Source organism: Trachinotus anak, unplaced genomic scaffold (genome assembly GCF_046630095.1).
Source record: "Trachinotus anak isolate AG129_WGS33_773 ecotype Australia unplaced genomic scaffold, CSIRO_AGI_Tana_v1 ptg000012l, whole genome shotgun sequence".
Classification (NCBI taxonomy): Eukaryota; Metazoa; Chordata; class Actinopteri; order Carangiformes; family Carangidae; genus Trachinotus; species Trachinotus anak.
The window spans coordinates 7206230-7220419 of record NW_027273863.1 but is presented as its reverse complement, the minus strand read 5'-3'; the positions used below and the strand labels follow the sequence as shown (position 1 = coordinate 7220419).

General features: G+C 44.6%; 1 protein-coding gene across 2 annotated transcripts; it reads left to right on the top strand.

Annotated features, from left to right (window-relative positions):
* Window positions 1–645: 645 nt before the first annotated feature.
* LOC139628695 (serine/threonine-protein kinase tousled-like 1-B) lies at window positions 646–13854 on the top strand. Of its 2 annotated transcripts, XM_071490670.1 has the most exons (22): window positions 697–1128; window positions 3036–3157; window positions 3721–3789; window positions 3949–3987; window positions 4111–4186; window positions 4274–4317; window positions 4412–4501; window positions 4632–4712; window positions 4811–4903; window positions 5030–5140; window positions 5899–6035; window positions 6211–6402; window positions 6807–6873; window positions 7443–7540; window positions 7853–7934; window positions 8046–8137; window positions 8233–8322; window positions 9662–9831; window positions 10010–10145; window positions 10363–10474; window positions 10766–10873; window positions 11971–13854. In XM_071490670.1, exons 1-22 carry the CDS (start codon window positions 1002–1004, stop codon window positions 12118–12120), a joined length of 2286 nt encoding a protein of 761 aa, XP_071346771.1. In that variant the 5' UTR covers window positions 697–1001; the 3' UTR covers window positions 12121–13854. The 2 variants fall into 2 exon arrangements, with proteins under 2 accessions (XP_071346772.1, XP_071346771.1); XM_071490671.1 differs by lacking the exon at window positions 3949–3987 and having other exon boundaries at window positions 646–1128.
* The last annotated feature ends 336 nt before the right edge of the window (window positions 13855–14190 follow it).

Below are 14190 nucleotides of genomic sequence, written 5' to 3'. Positions count from 1 at the left end.
ACCACATCACTATCCTCCCACCTGCACTCCCCTCCCTGCAACTTGTATTTCAAGACTGAAAAACAGCATATCAAGACCACAGCCCTACCTAACACACACACTCACTCACTCACACACACACACACACACACACATACAGACACACACATACACATACACACTCTCTGTCACACACAGAACACATACTGTACACTACTGTACATGCATGATATGATGCAGTAGTGCACATGTCTGATACAATATATATATAATAGTAGACATACGTGAACATACAGAACATATACTATATAATGTAATATATATATATATATACATATATGTGTGTGTGTGTGTGTGTGTGTGTGTGTGTATAGCGCACTTGTACTATAGCACACCAGTGCTACACACACACCCATGCGTGGCTGTGTGTGTGTGTTTCTGTTTTCCTTGCTCTTCCTCAAGCACACAAGAACTTTCGGCCATTTTTTTTCGGGCTGTTTGTTGTTTTCTCCAGGAGCGGAGGCTGCTCTCAGGTCGAGGCGAGCCGCGCCTCCCGGTGAACCGGGGGCTTCTCCTGCGGATCCCAGATCAGCGTCTGAGTCCGTGTCGCCGCCGTGCCCCCCACGCCTCGCGCTGCTCGGTGCGCGCCAGCCTCGCGGTATCCTCGCGGTATCCTCGCGATAGCCTCGCGCTGCCAGAATCAAAGCTCCGCTCGCGAGCTGGATGCTGACAGGCGCGCGGTGCGGTCACCATGCAGAGGGCACGTCTGATCCGCGGCGGCGGCGGCGCGGCTCCGAGGACGCGGCTGTGAGGACGCGGCTCCGAAGAAGCGGCTCTGAAGAGGCTGCTCCTCCGCTGGACCCGCTCCGGCCGCAACATGAGAGACGTCTAGCGACGCAGTAACGGACCGACTCCCGTTTACCGGCCTCTTCTGGCTACGGCAGGTGTCGATGGACGCAAGTTTGGGATTTCCGCGAAACGGCAGTGTGTGCGCTGGCTCCTCTCGGCGGTAAAGTGGCTTCATGAGTGTCCAAAGTAACAGTGGAAGTGGTGGTGGAAGTTTGGAGGCGACGCCATCTTGGTCGCAGCTCTCCTCGTCCCCAACGATTTCTCAACAACATATAACGGCGACCGCAAAGAGCAAGGAAGGTATATCCAGCACCTGTGTCGACTCTTGTGCTCTGTAAAAGTGTGTTCTTTGCAGGAGAAGTGGGTCGTTTCGGCCGTGTCCAGCTGGCGTTTGTTGAAGTAAAAATGGATGTCAAGTTCACTGATGCCGTGAATTGGAAGCCAAACGTCAGCTGTCAGTTCAGTTGATGGCCAGTCTAAGTAGCAGCAAGCTATCATGTTTGCTCAGCGGCGGCGTTAGCTTGTTGTTTTGTTTGTGTGATCGTCAGGTTTCATGATTTCTTGTTACTCGTCGCCGTGTTTTTGTGGCAGTTTGTAACACTCGCCTCCTTTCAGCAGCATCAAGTTGGATATTAAACAACGTAGCAGTGCGTGCATCCATGAATGCATTGCCATGCATGTCCCTGCTACTAAGAACTTGGGAGTAGGCCCCGTTTTATTTGACTTTTTGTAGTTTTGAACCATCTGTTTTCCCACCTTGTTTTCTACATGTTGTGGAGATGTTATCTAATGTTATTGCTGAGTTGCTGGGTACGATGTGACAAAACAGTGATCATAAGTGGTAGCACTTGGTTTTAATCTCCCAGCTACGTATGTTAGTTATAGGTGTATATATAATATACGTGTAAAACATGTAGACAGCGATGTTGTTAACAAGTCGTTAAAACCGAAAATCAGCGTCGCAATTACTGTGGCGGGGACCTTGTTTAAGAATGATTTTCAACTTGAGATTATTAACACTAACGTAGTGGGAAATAAAAATAATCCTGGAATATGAAGCTGTAACAATATAGATTAATTAGCCCAAACCAGTCTCTGCCTTGTCCTTAGATAACCTCGCAAAGGCCTTGTATGCTCTCTGTTTCACTGCACAAGGGTTTCATAATGTCCATTATGCCTTTTAGGGCTTGCCCCTGTGCCAGAAGCTATGTAAAGATGACAGCCAGGAAATGTCCAATAAGGAAACAAACACTTGCAGCAGCAGTAGCCAGCAGGGAGCAGAGGACCTGTGCCTGTCTCTCCCTGGAAACTGGTTGTCATAGAACAGGGCCCAGTCAGCCAGTGTATATGTTAGCCTGCTGCATGTAATGAGAGCCATTTTATGTGTGTTGTTGTTCTGATTTACAGCTGTAAATGTTTACCACTCTGGCATCTGTAAATCTGGCTATGTACTGAGGAAATTTAAATGTAAAACTAGGCTTTTGCAAAGCCTAAATGGCCTATAAAACAAAAAGCTGTGTCCTGTTTCAGCAGTGTAAGGAACATTGTTGCACATGTTTAGCATTTAAATTAGACACACGGCTACTGAAAGGCCCTGGTCCATTTTTCATTGACATTGCACCATGTCAAAAGATTTTACTTTAGGACAAAACTTCCTTCCACTGTCCTTATCTCGGATGTTATTGTGCTCTATCCGCGAGGCTTCTGAGGTACTGAGACCCCTAAATGTCAGAAACTAGTTTAAGACTGTGCAAAGAGGCCATTGTGACAGTCTTACTAATAAGAACGTAGAGGGGCTGGTTGAAGATTTCCGTGGTGACAGACTGGTGGACTCGCTACGCCTGGCCTCCACTCTTCTCCCTCCTGGCTCCCCGGTGGCAGAACGACCTTACTGCCTAAGTTAGAAATGCAGTGTCACTCATCTAAAGTATCTCCCAACGTAGCATGAAAGTGCATCTTTTAAAGAGCTACCTACTGCACCTACAGTTAAATCCTTTTTCTATTTTTATCCTCTAATCACTCAAATTTTCTCTAATCCTCCCCCAGATACTGTCCTCCGCTCCTTCTCATAAAGCTCATTTTTATTCTTTTCGAGTAATTTTGTCAGAGGAATGTTGTTTTTGCTCCGTTTCCTTGTACTGCTACTCACTACTGTTTGTTAGTAATGGTGATAATTTCAGCTTGTAACCTTACTCTGCTCATGCCAGGCCCCATGGAGGAGCTGCACAGCCTGGACCCCAGGAGACAGGAGCTGCTGGAGGCGAGGTTCACAGGAGCTGTCAGTGGCAACACAGGAGGCAGCACTGGGAGCACCAGTGGAGGTGCTAAGGTAACAGCTGCACAGAAAAACTCCAGTCTCATTTTTCAAATACGTCACACAAACACGGTTGACCCAGGAACTGAAGGCAATGACTAGAAATTCCATTTGCAAGTTTTAATACCGTGCTAACAACAGCCAGGGCGCGCTTGCTTGCTTGTGGCAGTAAGAATGCTGTACACAAGTTGAAGCAGTCTCAAGGGTTGTGTCCATAAGTGACTAATTCCAGTGACTAAATCCTCTGTGATAGTTCGTGGACGATCAGAAAGTCAACTGTGTCAGGGGCAGGGACTTTTTGGGCACAAGGGATTAAAAACCAAACCCAAACTCCTATGGTGGAAAAACAGGTCAAAAGTCCTGTTTTCCTTAAAAGGGACGCAGGGTTCCTGGAAATCATGAGGTGGAAAAGGGCCAAGTGACACACCTAATAACTGAAGATCAGGATTCCTATCAGACGTGGCAGACTAGGGGCCTGCCTTCAGGCTATGTTTCACTATGAGGTCACTACACACCTGCGCTGACTATTTTCATGTTGTATGTGTTCAGGTGTTTGATTGAATTCTCACTGTGTGCAGGGCCTGGCTAATGAGTCCTCCAACCACAGCTATGGCAGCCTGGGCTCATCTAGCGACAAGGAGTCAGAGGTAAAACACATGCAGATGTAGTTTTGTTGCAATGGACTATTATTTCTAAAGTTAAGTATTACACATACATGTTGTCAGTGCTCAGATTTTTCTGTACGCAGCCCACTCGTCTTTCTGTCTCTCCCACTACCTCCACCTCTGCCTCTCTTCTCTTCCTAGAACTCTGATTTGAAAAGAGGGAGCTCCCCTGCCTACTCAGTATGTACTTCTCCTTCCTGCTGCTCTTTCCTGCTGAACACCACTGAATTCTGCTTTATTAGCTTAAACACGAGGGATTTATAATTTTCTTTTTTCCGTCCTCTGTTTCATATCGATTTACAGACCCCAGAGAAGAAGCACTCTGAATCGTCCAGAGGGAGGAAAAGGAAAGCTGACACCTATTCAGAGAGTAGTCAAGGTATGACTAATACCTGTGGAAAATCAGTGTAATGTATCATGTATTACTGCTAGGCTGCGTTAAATCTTTGTTCGAATTTCTATGCAGGGAAGACCTCCACACGTGGGCCCAAGATCAGCGACTACTTTGATGTGAGTATTCCAACAACTAGTGTTACTCCAGTGTGGCCTGACTCTTATCATTTGGAACCAGATTCTTACATCTTTCTTTGTTTTGTCTGCAAAGTTTCAGGGTGGAAATGGTTCCAGTCCAGTCAGAGGGCTCCCGTCGGCTCGCCGCTCTCCACAGAACTCACACTCTGCCCCGGGCTTAATTGTGAGTGTCTCTACAAACAGTAGAAAACCTTATCCAGAGGGATTTCTGATGGGTTATTGGCAAATGAGGTAGATGTGAGTCTCTGGTCTGGGTGTTGCTGGGAAGTTTAACAAAACGTCTTTGTCTGTAGATCCGGCAGAACAGCTCCTCTCCTACAAGTCTGTGCTTTGGGGAACACAATCTCAAAGCCTCCTCCAGCAAGTTTGTCCAGGTAATGTAATGCACACAGAAAACATGCTCATTTGACACACTTGAAGTTTACATTGCACGTATATTAATGGCTCTAAAACCTCTGTCTGCCTCTCCTAGACGGAGTTGACGGGGCTAAAACTTGCTGCTCTGGAGAGCAACAAGAGTCTGGACCTGGAGAAGAAAGAGGGGCGGATAGACGACCTTCTCAGGGTGAGTTGTGTGTCTGTGTCCTGTGTTTTCATGATTAAGTATATAAGAGGTTGTCACTTAGTTTTAGTTGTATTTATGTTTCTAACTATAGAAGTTAACCCTCCACCCGCTGTCTCTCTTTAACAGGCTAACTGTGACCTGCGGAGGCAGATCGACGAACAGCAAAAACTCCTGGAGAAATACAAGGAGAGGCTCAACAAATGCATCACCATGAGCAAGAAACTGCTCATAGAAAAGGTTTGTGTTTCTGAATCCACTGCATGTCCACCTTCACAATAAAACGCCTGAAAGAGAAACAAACTAACAGCAATTGCAGCCTGTATAAGCCCAACAGAGATATTACATCAGTTAAAAATGTTCTCCCAGCCAGTTAGCAACATGTAGAAGAACTGAAGCTCACTGCCTACAAAGGTGGTGAATAAGTGCAGATTTACACTTGCAGCAGAAATAGAGCAACAGAGACACCCCGCGCTGATAATAAGTCCAATGTTTTCTGGTGTTTTAGCTTCGCTCTGCTCCACGACTAATGAAGGGAAAAACTCCCATGTGGTTTGTAGAGCTTTGAATCTCTTCCCTCGCCACCTGTTTTCTTTAAGTCGCCTCCATTTTGAGCTGCACAAAACAGCAGAGTGGTGGTGAAGGGGTTTAGTGTGAAAGATTGCTTAAACAGGCTTTAATATGAGGGAGGGTACAGAACACCAAAATATGCCTATGGAGCGTTCAGTTCTGTAATAAAAAATAAACATGCCTAGTACACCTATATGGATCTACCTGGAGCTACTGTGGCTTGGATTGTGCCTCATTTGTGCCAAATGAAGAAGTTTAAGGTAGATGTAATGTAGAGGTGAAGCATTGCCACAGGAATATTTTGCAAGTTTGAATTTAGGTTTATTAAATGAGAAATAGTCTCTCCTCCCTCAGCTGCTACTGTTGAGACACCTTCAGTACTACTCTCCATCATTTCTAATTGTGTGTGTGTGTGTTTGTCTGCACAGAGCACCCAGGAGAAGCAGTCATGTCGTGAGAAGAGCATGCAGGATCGCCTCCGTCTCGGTCACTTCACCACTGTCAGACACGGAGCGTCCTACACGGAGCAGTGGACCGACGGATATGCATTCCAGAACCTGATCAAGTGAGAGATGCAAACACCTGCACCTTGTTTAATCCCAGTTGTTTTTATTTAGCATCGGACGTCGCATTAGAAATGTTGCTGACGGATCCTGAATCTTAAAAGCATCTTTGTGAAAACATGTATTCCCCATGTGACCCGTTGCCTCCCCTTCTTCTGTGTGTCTGACTGTGTACAGGCAACAGGAGGGTATCAACCAGCAGAGGGAGGACATAGAGCGACAGAGGAAGCTTCTGGCCAAGAGGAAGCCTCCAAACCCTGCGTCCCCCTCCCTCTCGGTGGCCTCCACCTCTGAACCCAAGCAGCGCAAAACCAAGGTGGTCAACGGCAACGATTCGGACCCCTTCCTCAAGCCCTCTTTGCCCCAGCTGTGAGTTTCCTGAAGTAAATACACTCTGTCAGATGAGGATGTGAGATGTGAGGATGTATTGTTTTGGGCTCTATTTTCTCTGCAATTTACTGAGAACAGCCCTCTAACATACAGTATTGCAAGTTACCTCCATTAATTAACACAACTGTTTCTATAGAAAGCAGAGGCCACATAAAGATGATCCAAACCAGAGGTGTTAAGACTTTGATCAGATACACAGTATCTGTGTGGATCCAGCTACACTACTGTACAACATAGGGTTGAATATAATGTTTGGCCAATGTCTGGATTGTGTTTCCTTTCACCTGCAACAAAGTGTTGGACTTCTGTTCTGTTTCCAATGCTCCACGTTTCCTCGTATTTTTGTTCTGTCAGTTTTTTCTGACTTTGTCTATATTTTGCAGACTGACCCTCGCTGAGTATCATGAGCAGGAAGAGATCTTCAAGCTCCGCCTTGGACATCTGAAGAAGGTCAGCAGGAAGAATATCAAACATTAGCTCTTCAACTAATCAGTCACTAAGAACTGATTATGCCCAGAAGACATTTCATTTAGTGAAATCAGGCAAAACAAAGTGTCATGTTCATCAACAGGTTCATGACCAAAATGTTGCATGTCCAGTAAACAGTGCGCATACTTTTCCACGCACCAATCTACCAGCTGTGCATTAGATAACACTTAGTTTATTAAGTGAAATCATCAAATGGCCAAAATGTTCTTCAAAACAGTAAAAGATAACTTCAGTGGTGCAGCCGTGCTCCCACGCTCGGCTTTAAATGGCACTGGAGTCTCATTTGTTGACAAAGTGTTTAATTCCATAAATGAGATTCCTTCACATGCATATTTTCACAGCAACAGAATTGAAATGTAAAGTAATGCATCTCATGGTGTGTGTGTGTGTGTGTGTGTGTGTGTGTGTGTGTGTGTGTGTGTGTGTGTGTGTGTGTGTGTGTGTGTGTGTGTGTGTGTGTGTGTGTGTGTGTGTGTGTGTGTGTGTGTGTGTGTGTGTGTGTGTGTGTGTGTGTGTGTGTGTGTGTGTAGGAGGAAGCTGAGATTCAAGCAGAGCTGGAGCGGTTGGAGCGGGTGAGGAACCTCCACATCAGAGAGCTGAAGAGGATAAACAACGAGGACAGCTCAGCGTAAGTCCACTCAGCACACAGCAAGTCTGATGAATGAATGTGAAGTAATTAATGTAAATTATCGATCATTTGATGATATTAAATGCACTTCAAATAAAAGAACATTTCATCAGTGGAGAACGTTTGTCTGATGTCATTTAAATTTGTTGATGTAATTACCCAGAAAAGCAGCACAGTCATCATCTGTTTTTCCAAATCGGTTGTTTCAAACACAACGTTTAATTTGTCAGATCACACCCCAGATCAAAGCGATGAGCACCTCCTCCTCATGTTACCTGATTATATTAAACATTTCTGTTCCTCTGCCTGTAGGTTTAAAGACCATCCTACTCTGAACGAGAGGTACCTGCTGCTGCACTTGCTGGGCAGGGGCGGCTTCAGTGAAGTCTACAAGGTAATGTCATGTCTGTGGTGCTGCACTAGTAGTTTCCTGTGCTCACTCTCTCTCCCTGTGTAAAGTATGTTCAGAGACAAACGTGTGTGTGTGTTTGTTTTCTTGTCACAGGCTTTTGACCTGTTTGAGCAGCGCTATGCAGCTGTGAAAATCCACCAACTCAACAAGAACTGGAGAGAGGAGAAGAAGGAGAACTACCACAAGTAGGTCTCATCCACACAGGCAACTTTAGATGCACAACGACAACATGTTTCTGCAGTTACACACACTCACTACGTTGACATCTATTTCCTTCCAGGCATGCATGCAGGGAGTACCGGATACACAAGCAGCTGGACCATCCCAGAATAGTCAAACTGTATGACTACTTCTCCCTGGACACTGACACGTGAGTCACCTCTGACCTCTGCCAGCTGCAGCCCTGCTGGGTCGACATGTCCTGAGGTGGCTTCTTACACAGCGCTGGGTTTAAAAGAGTTCTCTGCTGTAGTTTGAAGCAGTGTGCCCTACACAATGAATATTCAGAAAGTGTTCCAGTTGTAATCTCAAGGTTTCTACGTCAGAGCTGCAAGTGAGAGCAAACATCATGGGGGAGTTATCAGATTGGTAAAGAGTCAGTTGTAAAATCAAGTGACAGAAAAATGTATGAATCAGCATCAACATGTTCTGACAATGGAAGTTATATTTAAAGCCAGACTGGGAGTAGCTGAAGGCACATCTTGCTCACACAATCAAAAGTGGAGACATATTTTTTTTCGTTCAACTAATGGAAAAATAGCACAGAAAAATACCAGTAACTATTTCAAACTTCTGATTGGGTGGGCAGCCCAGGGCCCACCTCCAAAGTCCCCTACTGCCCCACCCTTCCTCTCATCGTGTTCAGGCACAAACACACACTCTGTGTGTGTGTGTGTCGCAGAGGAGGGTATGGAACACCAAAATACGCCTGGTTTTAGCGCCATAAGGTGTTACATAAGCACCATCAGGTGTTAAATAAACGGCATGAGGGGCTGTAGAAGTGCTGTTCCATATTAAATAAACACTGTTGGGATTTATATTAGCACATTGTCGGGTGCACACTTACCTGGTGCTGTGGCATAATGTGTAAGCCAACGATGGTGATGATGGTTACTAGGTCAAAGTCCACGAGAGACTATGTGGCAGGAATACAGTTGAGGGGAAATTTTACTGCATGTTTTCTTTTAGTTCTTTTCAGGATCAAAAACTGAACTATTGACTAAAGCAGTTCAAACACTAATCCCATGTTGAGTAAAATACAATTCTCACTTTGAGATTATTTTAATGTGAGCTATCACTCTTTCAAACAGTCAACACTAAAATACAGTATGTTTCATGTAACACTTGTAACAACATACAATAACATAAGGTAAGCTTCAAGTGTGAAGCAAGTGAGGTGTAGTTATTGAAAAGACTTAACAGAAGCTGGTGGTCAGTGTTACTCTCCCAGACTAATGATACTGTGAACGTCCTACTTATTACTTATTATTATATTCTTGTGCAGATACTGTTGACATCCACTTGTTCGCATTCAGTTGTTCAATTGGCTCTTTTTCTTCTTTGTGTGTGTGTGTGTGTGTGTGTGTGTGTGTGTGTGTGTGTGTGTGTGTGTGTGTGTGTGTGTGTGTGTGTGTGTGTGTGTGTGTGTGTGTGTGTGTGTGTGTGTGTGTGTGTGTGTGTGTGTGTGTGTCCGCCCTCTGTGCTCTCAGTTTCTGTACAGTGCTGGAGTTCTGTGAGGGAAACGACCTGGACTTCTACCTGAAACAAAACAAGCTGATGTCAGAGAAGGAGGCTCGCTCCATTGTCATGCAGATTGTCAGCGCCCTGCGCTACCTCAACGAGATCAAACCACCCATCATCCACTACGACCTCAAACCCGGTGGGTCATATGTCCAAAAAGCAGTTTCTGCTCCCAGATGAATTGTATTTGGTGTTAGTGTTAGTGAAACATAGGTAATTTAAAATTGGATAGACACACATTGTTGTCAGTTCACTTCACTTCAGTTGCTCTGAGTCCAACACTCTGTACTGAGTCTCATGGTCTGTGTGGTGAACAGGTAACATCTTATTGGTGGATGGCACTGCGTGTGGAGAAATCAAAATCACAGACTTTGGCCTGTCGAAGATCATGGACGATGATAACTATGGTGTGGATGGGATGGACCTCACATCACAGGGGGCCGGCACCTACTGGTGAGACACAAACACACTAACCCCCCCTCACTCTGACACAGTGTAACAACATTGTTGTATTGTCGTTATAATGGGTAGTGAACCATGATGGTTATTCTCAAGAAATGACCTCTGCTTGTCTACAAATGATATGATATGAAAGAAACAGAGAAAGATCAGAGAGGAGGATTTTATTACGTTGACTGACATGGACAGTGTTCTGTGCATGTGTTGTCAGGTATCTCCCTCCAGAGTGTTTCGTGGTGGGGAAGGAGCCGCCTAAGATTTCCAACAAGGTCGACGTCTGGTCTGTGGGAGTGATCTTCTTCCAGTGCCTCTATGGACGCAAGGTACAGCACTGAAACACCACGCACGCCACTGAAAAGAGCAAATGAACCAAACAACTTGTATGTTAGCAGAGAGTGAAGATTAACACAAATGCATTTAAAGAGTGTGTGGGACACTCACGTTAATCTGCAGGGGCAGTACTTTGAAATGTGGAGGAAAAGGTTTGTAGACATTAGCTGTGTGTTTCATAGACATCTGTTTCAGGGTCCATGAAACAACTGCAGAGGTTCAATAGTTGAAGCAAAGGAAAAAACACTGGACTGTGCTGATTTAATGTCTGTTGTTTTCTTCAGCCGTTTGGTCACAACCAGTCTCAGCAAGACATTCTCCAGGAAAACACCATCCTCAAAGCCACTGAGGTCCAGTTCCCTGCTAAACCACAGGCCAGCACGGAGGCCAAGGTAACACATACACACAAACACACAAACACCAACACTGTACTCTTAGTAGGAAATGGCCACCATGTCAGTTTTAGTTTATGCTGAAAAATGTGTGAATTCTGTGACTACTCTCCTGGTTAATCCAGAAATAATAATAATAAGATCAAATAATAATAATAACAATAATAATAATAATAATAATAATAATAATAATAATCTTTATTGTTCACAGATGTTGAAATGTATCTCTTCACAGACTGGTTAAAACACATCATTGTTACTCACTCACAAAACAGTAAATACAGTAATAAATTAGCGCAGCATGCACAGCACAGACAACAGTAACAGACATGATTCCAGTGTGAATGACTCTGTGGAGTTTACTGAGTTATTGCATTTGGCATAAATGACTCCTGAGAGCAGTTTTTGCGAATTCTTTGGAACAGGGATGAACTTTGTAAATAACTTCTGTAAAAATCTTCTCATTACCTTAAACATTGTCGTAGCAGGAGTTCAGATTGGACAAAATGGATAACATGTAAATATTCTCTAAATTCAACTAAAAACATTTATAGAGGAAATAACCACGTGAGGAATCCTTTAATTGGATACCTGAAAGATCAAGGTTCTTCTTCACATTGATGAGTGATTTGCTACATTGTCCAATTTGGCTTCGTACAACTTAAGATATTAAATGATCATCACCTCAGTATAAACATCAAAGCAAAATGTCTAATATCATTGTATTAATCTTCGTTTTGGCCCAGTGCCGGTAGACATCAGTGAGCATAAATGAGTTGAGACGCGTTGTAATTTTAGTCACGTTATCAAAACGCAGGTTCACACTGTAATTAAAGTATTCATGTCAGAAAATGTGACAATCCAGTGACATGTTGACACATGTTCAACTGTCACAATCAGCTCTGATGTGTAACTGTGGGAAAAAAAAGTTTAAAGTTCAGTCTTTGCCACCAAATACACAGAAAGCATCAGTGGGCTCTCTCTACTCTCTACCATAAATATGAAGAGTCTCACACACACACACACACACACACACACACACACACACACACACAGCCTGCCGCTGACTTTCTGAGATGTCCTCCTCTGCTCTGCAGGCGTTTATCCGGCGCTGTCTGGCGTACCGCAAGGAGGACAGGTTCGACGTTCACCAGCTGTGCTCGGACACCTACCTCCTCCCTCACATGAGACGCTCAAACTCCTCTGGCTCCCTGCAGCCCTCCGCCTCATCTCTCCCCACCTACTGACTGGCTCTCTTCACATGACTGACAGCACCCTCTGGCCAATCCCGAGGCAGGATTGTTGGAATTGAAGGATAATGGACATGGATTGTTATATTTTTTGTTTTTTTTTACCTGAGCTGTTCCAAAATGGATAAATTAGAATTAAATGGAGAGATGGAAGTGAGAGAGGAGGAGGAGGAGGAGGAGGAGGAGGAGGAGGAAGAGGGATACTCCCTTAACATATGTTGTACAGCGTTGTGTCCTTGAACTTGACTGTGAGAGACGAGGGGGAGGAAAAAAATGAAAGACTGAAAAATAGAAAGGAAATGGAAAGAGAAGGGCAGAGATAAAAGAGAGGCAGGGGAACGACACAACATTGTTTGGAGCAGGAAAAGAAAGGATGAAGCCAGTGGATTTGTTCATGGACTTTATTAAATCACTCTCTGAGGAGACATTTCAACAGCTACAGGAGCTCCTAGATGTCCTGACCACTCCCACCTCTCTTAGCTCCACATACACGCACATCTTAATATACCAGTGTGTATAAAATGGCTGAGAAGTGTCACATGAAGCCACAGTTGCAGCCTTGTTGCTTAAGAGGGTGGTGGCCTGCAGGCAGCAGAAGATGTGGGTGTGGTGCAGGGGAGGTACGAGTGTCTGCGTCACATATGGACTCCCTGTTTAACTCTGCCATCTGTGGAAATGAGGCACAAAACAATGGTTACATCTCATTGAATTTTTCCCCTTGTAGCCCCCTAAGCACACAACAGGGGTTGACTTCAAAGTGATGTTGTAACCTTGACAGGACTTGACGAAAAGAGAAAAAAAAATAGTTCCAGATGAAATTTCTGGGGTTGATTTGCACTTCCGATCCAGATCATGGTCATCTGGTCTCACAGATTTGGCATGAAGTACTTACAGCGTGAGCTCGTCCTGGACTTCTCTGTGGTCAAATCCTCGCGTTCACGTTTTCAGATCTATAGCAGTTCAGATCTACAGGAAGTGGATGTGTGAATGTGTCTTAATCCATTTTTATTTTTTTGCTGTTCAGGTAAGAGTCAAAATGTTTCAAAGGGCAGAGTATTACTGTTCATGTCGTCATAGAAGTCCTCGTCAACCTGCCTGAAGAGAGCTGGACTGAGCTGAGGGACTGGGTCAGCCGTTACTGTATTGCAAAGACTCGGGGCACAGATTTTAATGTACATTTCATGTGCAGGGGACATTACTCACTAGCAGATATATAGTAATGAGGCTTATCCTTGCTTCCCAGTGTCTCACTTTGCTCAGTTTCTTTGTGTTTCCCCTCTGGAAGCTGTTCTCAGTTTGCTGCTATAAATGTCGCTTTTAGTTTGTAACGTGTGAATGGTTTCTGCCTCGCATATGTGCATACTTGAACTGTGTTTAGAGGAACACTCTCCAGAGCCTCTTTTTTTCTGAAGTGGACACCTGCTGTGCTGTTCCAGGGGAGGCGACACGTTCTTCTGCCACCAAACATCAAATGTCCATGTGGGTTCTCTTTTTTTTTTTGGTTTTTGTTTTTTTTTTTTGGTTTTGTTTTTGTTTCATGTTAAGAGTCCAACAGACATTATATGGAGCAAAATCCCAGTATGCTGTGTAGTGAGGAACGGTCACACCTGTTCATGTCAGTAGAAGTGGGCGCTCCAGGTTGGCCTGTGTTGCAGCATGTTTTTACTGCAGCTAGAAATCAAGTGGATATATCCAAATGTTGTCGTCCTGTAAATAAAACACTTACCTGTATGTTGTCGTGGCATTTTAAAACTCCTCTCAAAGGCAAGGCAACCTGGACTCGGCCCAGAGCCAGAAAGGGAGCTGTTCACGGGCGAGGTGTCAGATAAGAAGGCGAGTGGGAGCAGTGAACCGCGAGTCGTGGGTGGCTCGTCTTCCCTCCGCGCTCTCACCTGCTTTAAACAAGTCTTAATTGATTTCCTGTGTGCGAGCCGTCAGATGAACAAAAAGCCCAAACCCAGTTGTGAGTTTCAGTGACATGACAGGTGAATTAAAGAACCTGCCTCTCACTGCTTGTGCTCCCAAATGAGAGCAAGTGATGAAATGCAGTGAAACTGGTATAAAGTC

Excerpts from the sequence above, each read along its gene's own strand:
- LOC139628695 (XM_071490670.1), top strand. The coding sequence starts at position 1,002 with ATGAGTGTCCAAAGTAACAGTGGAAGTGGTGGTGGAAGTTTGGAGGCG. Across the intron at positions 8,138-8,232 it reads AAGAAGGAGAACTACCACAA|GCATGCATGCAGGGAGTACC; the intron begins GTAGGTCTCATC and ends ATTTCCTTCCAG. Across the intron at positions 9,832-10,009 it reads CCACTACGACCTCAAACCCG|GTAACATCTTATTGGTGGAT; the intron begins GTGGGTCATATG and ends TGTGGTGAACAG.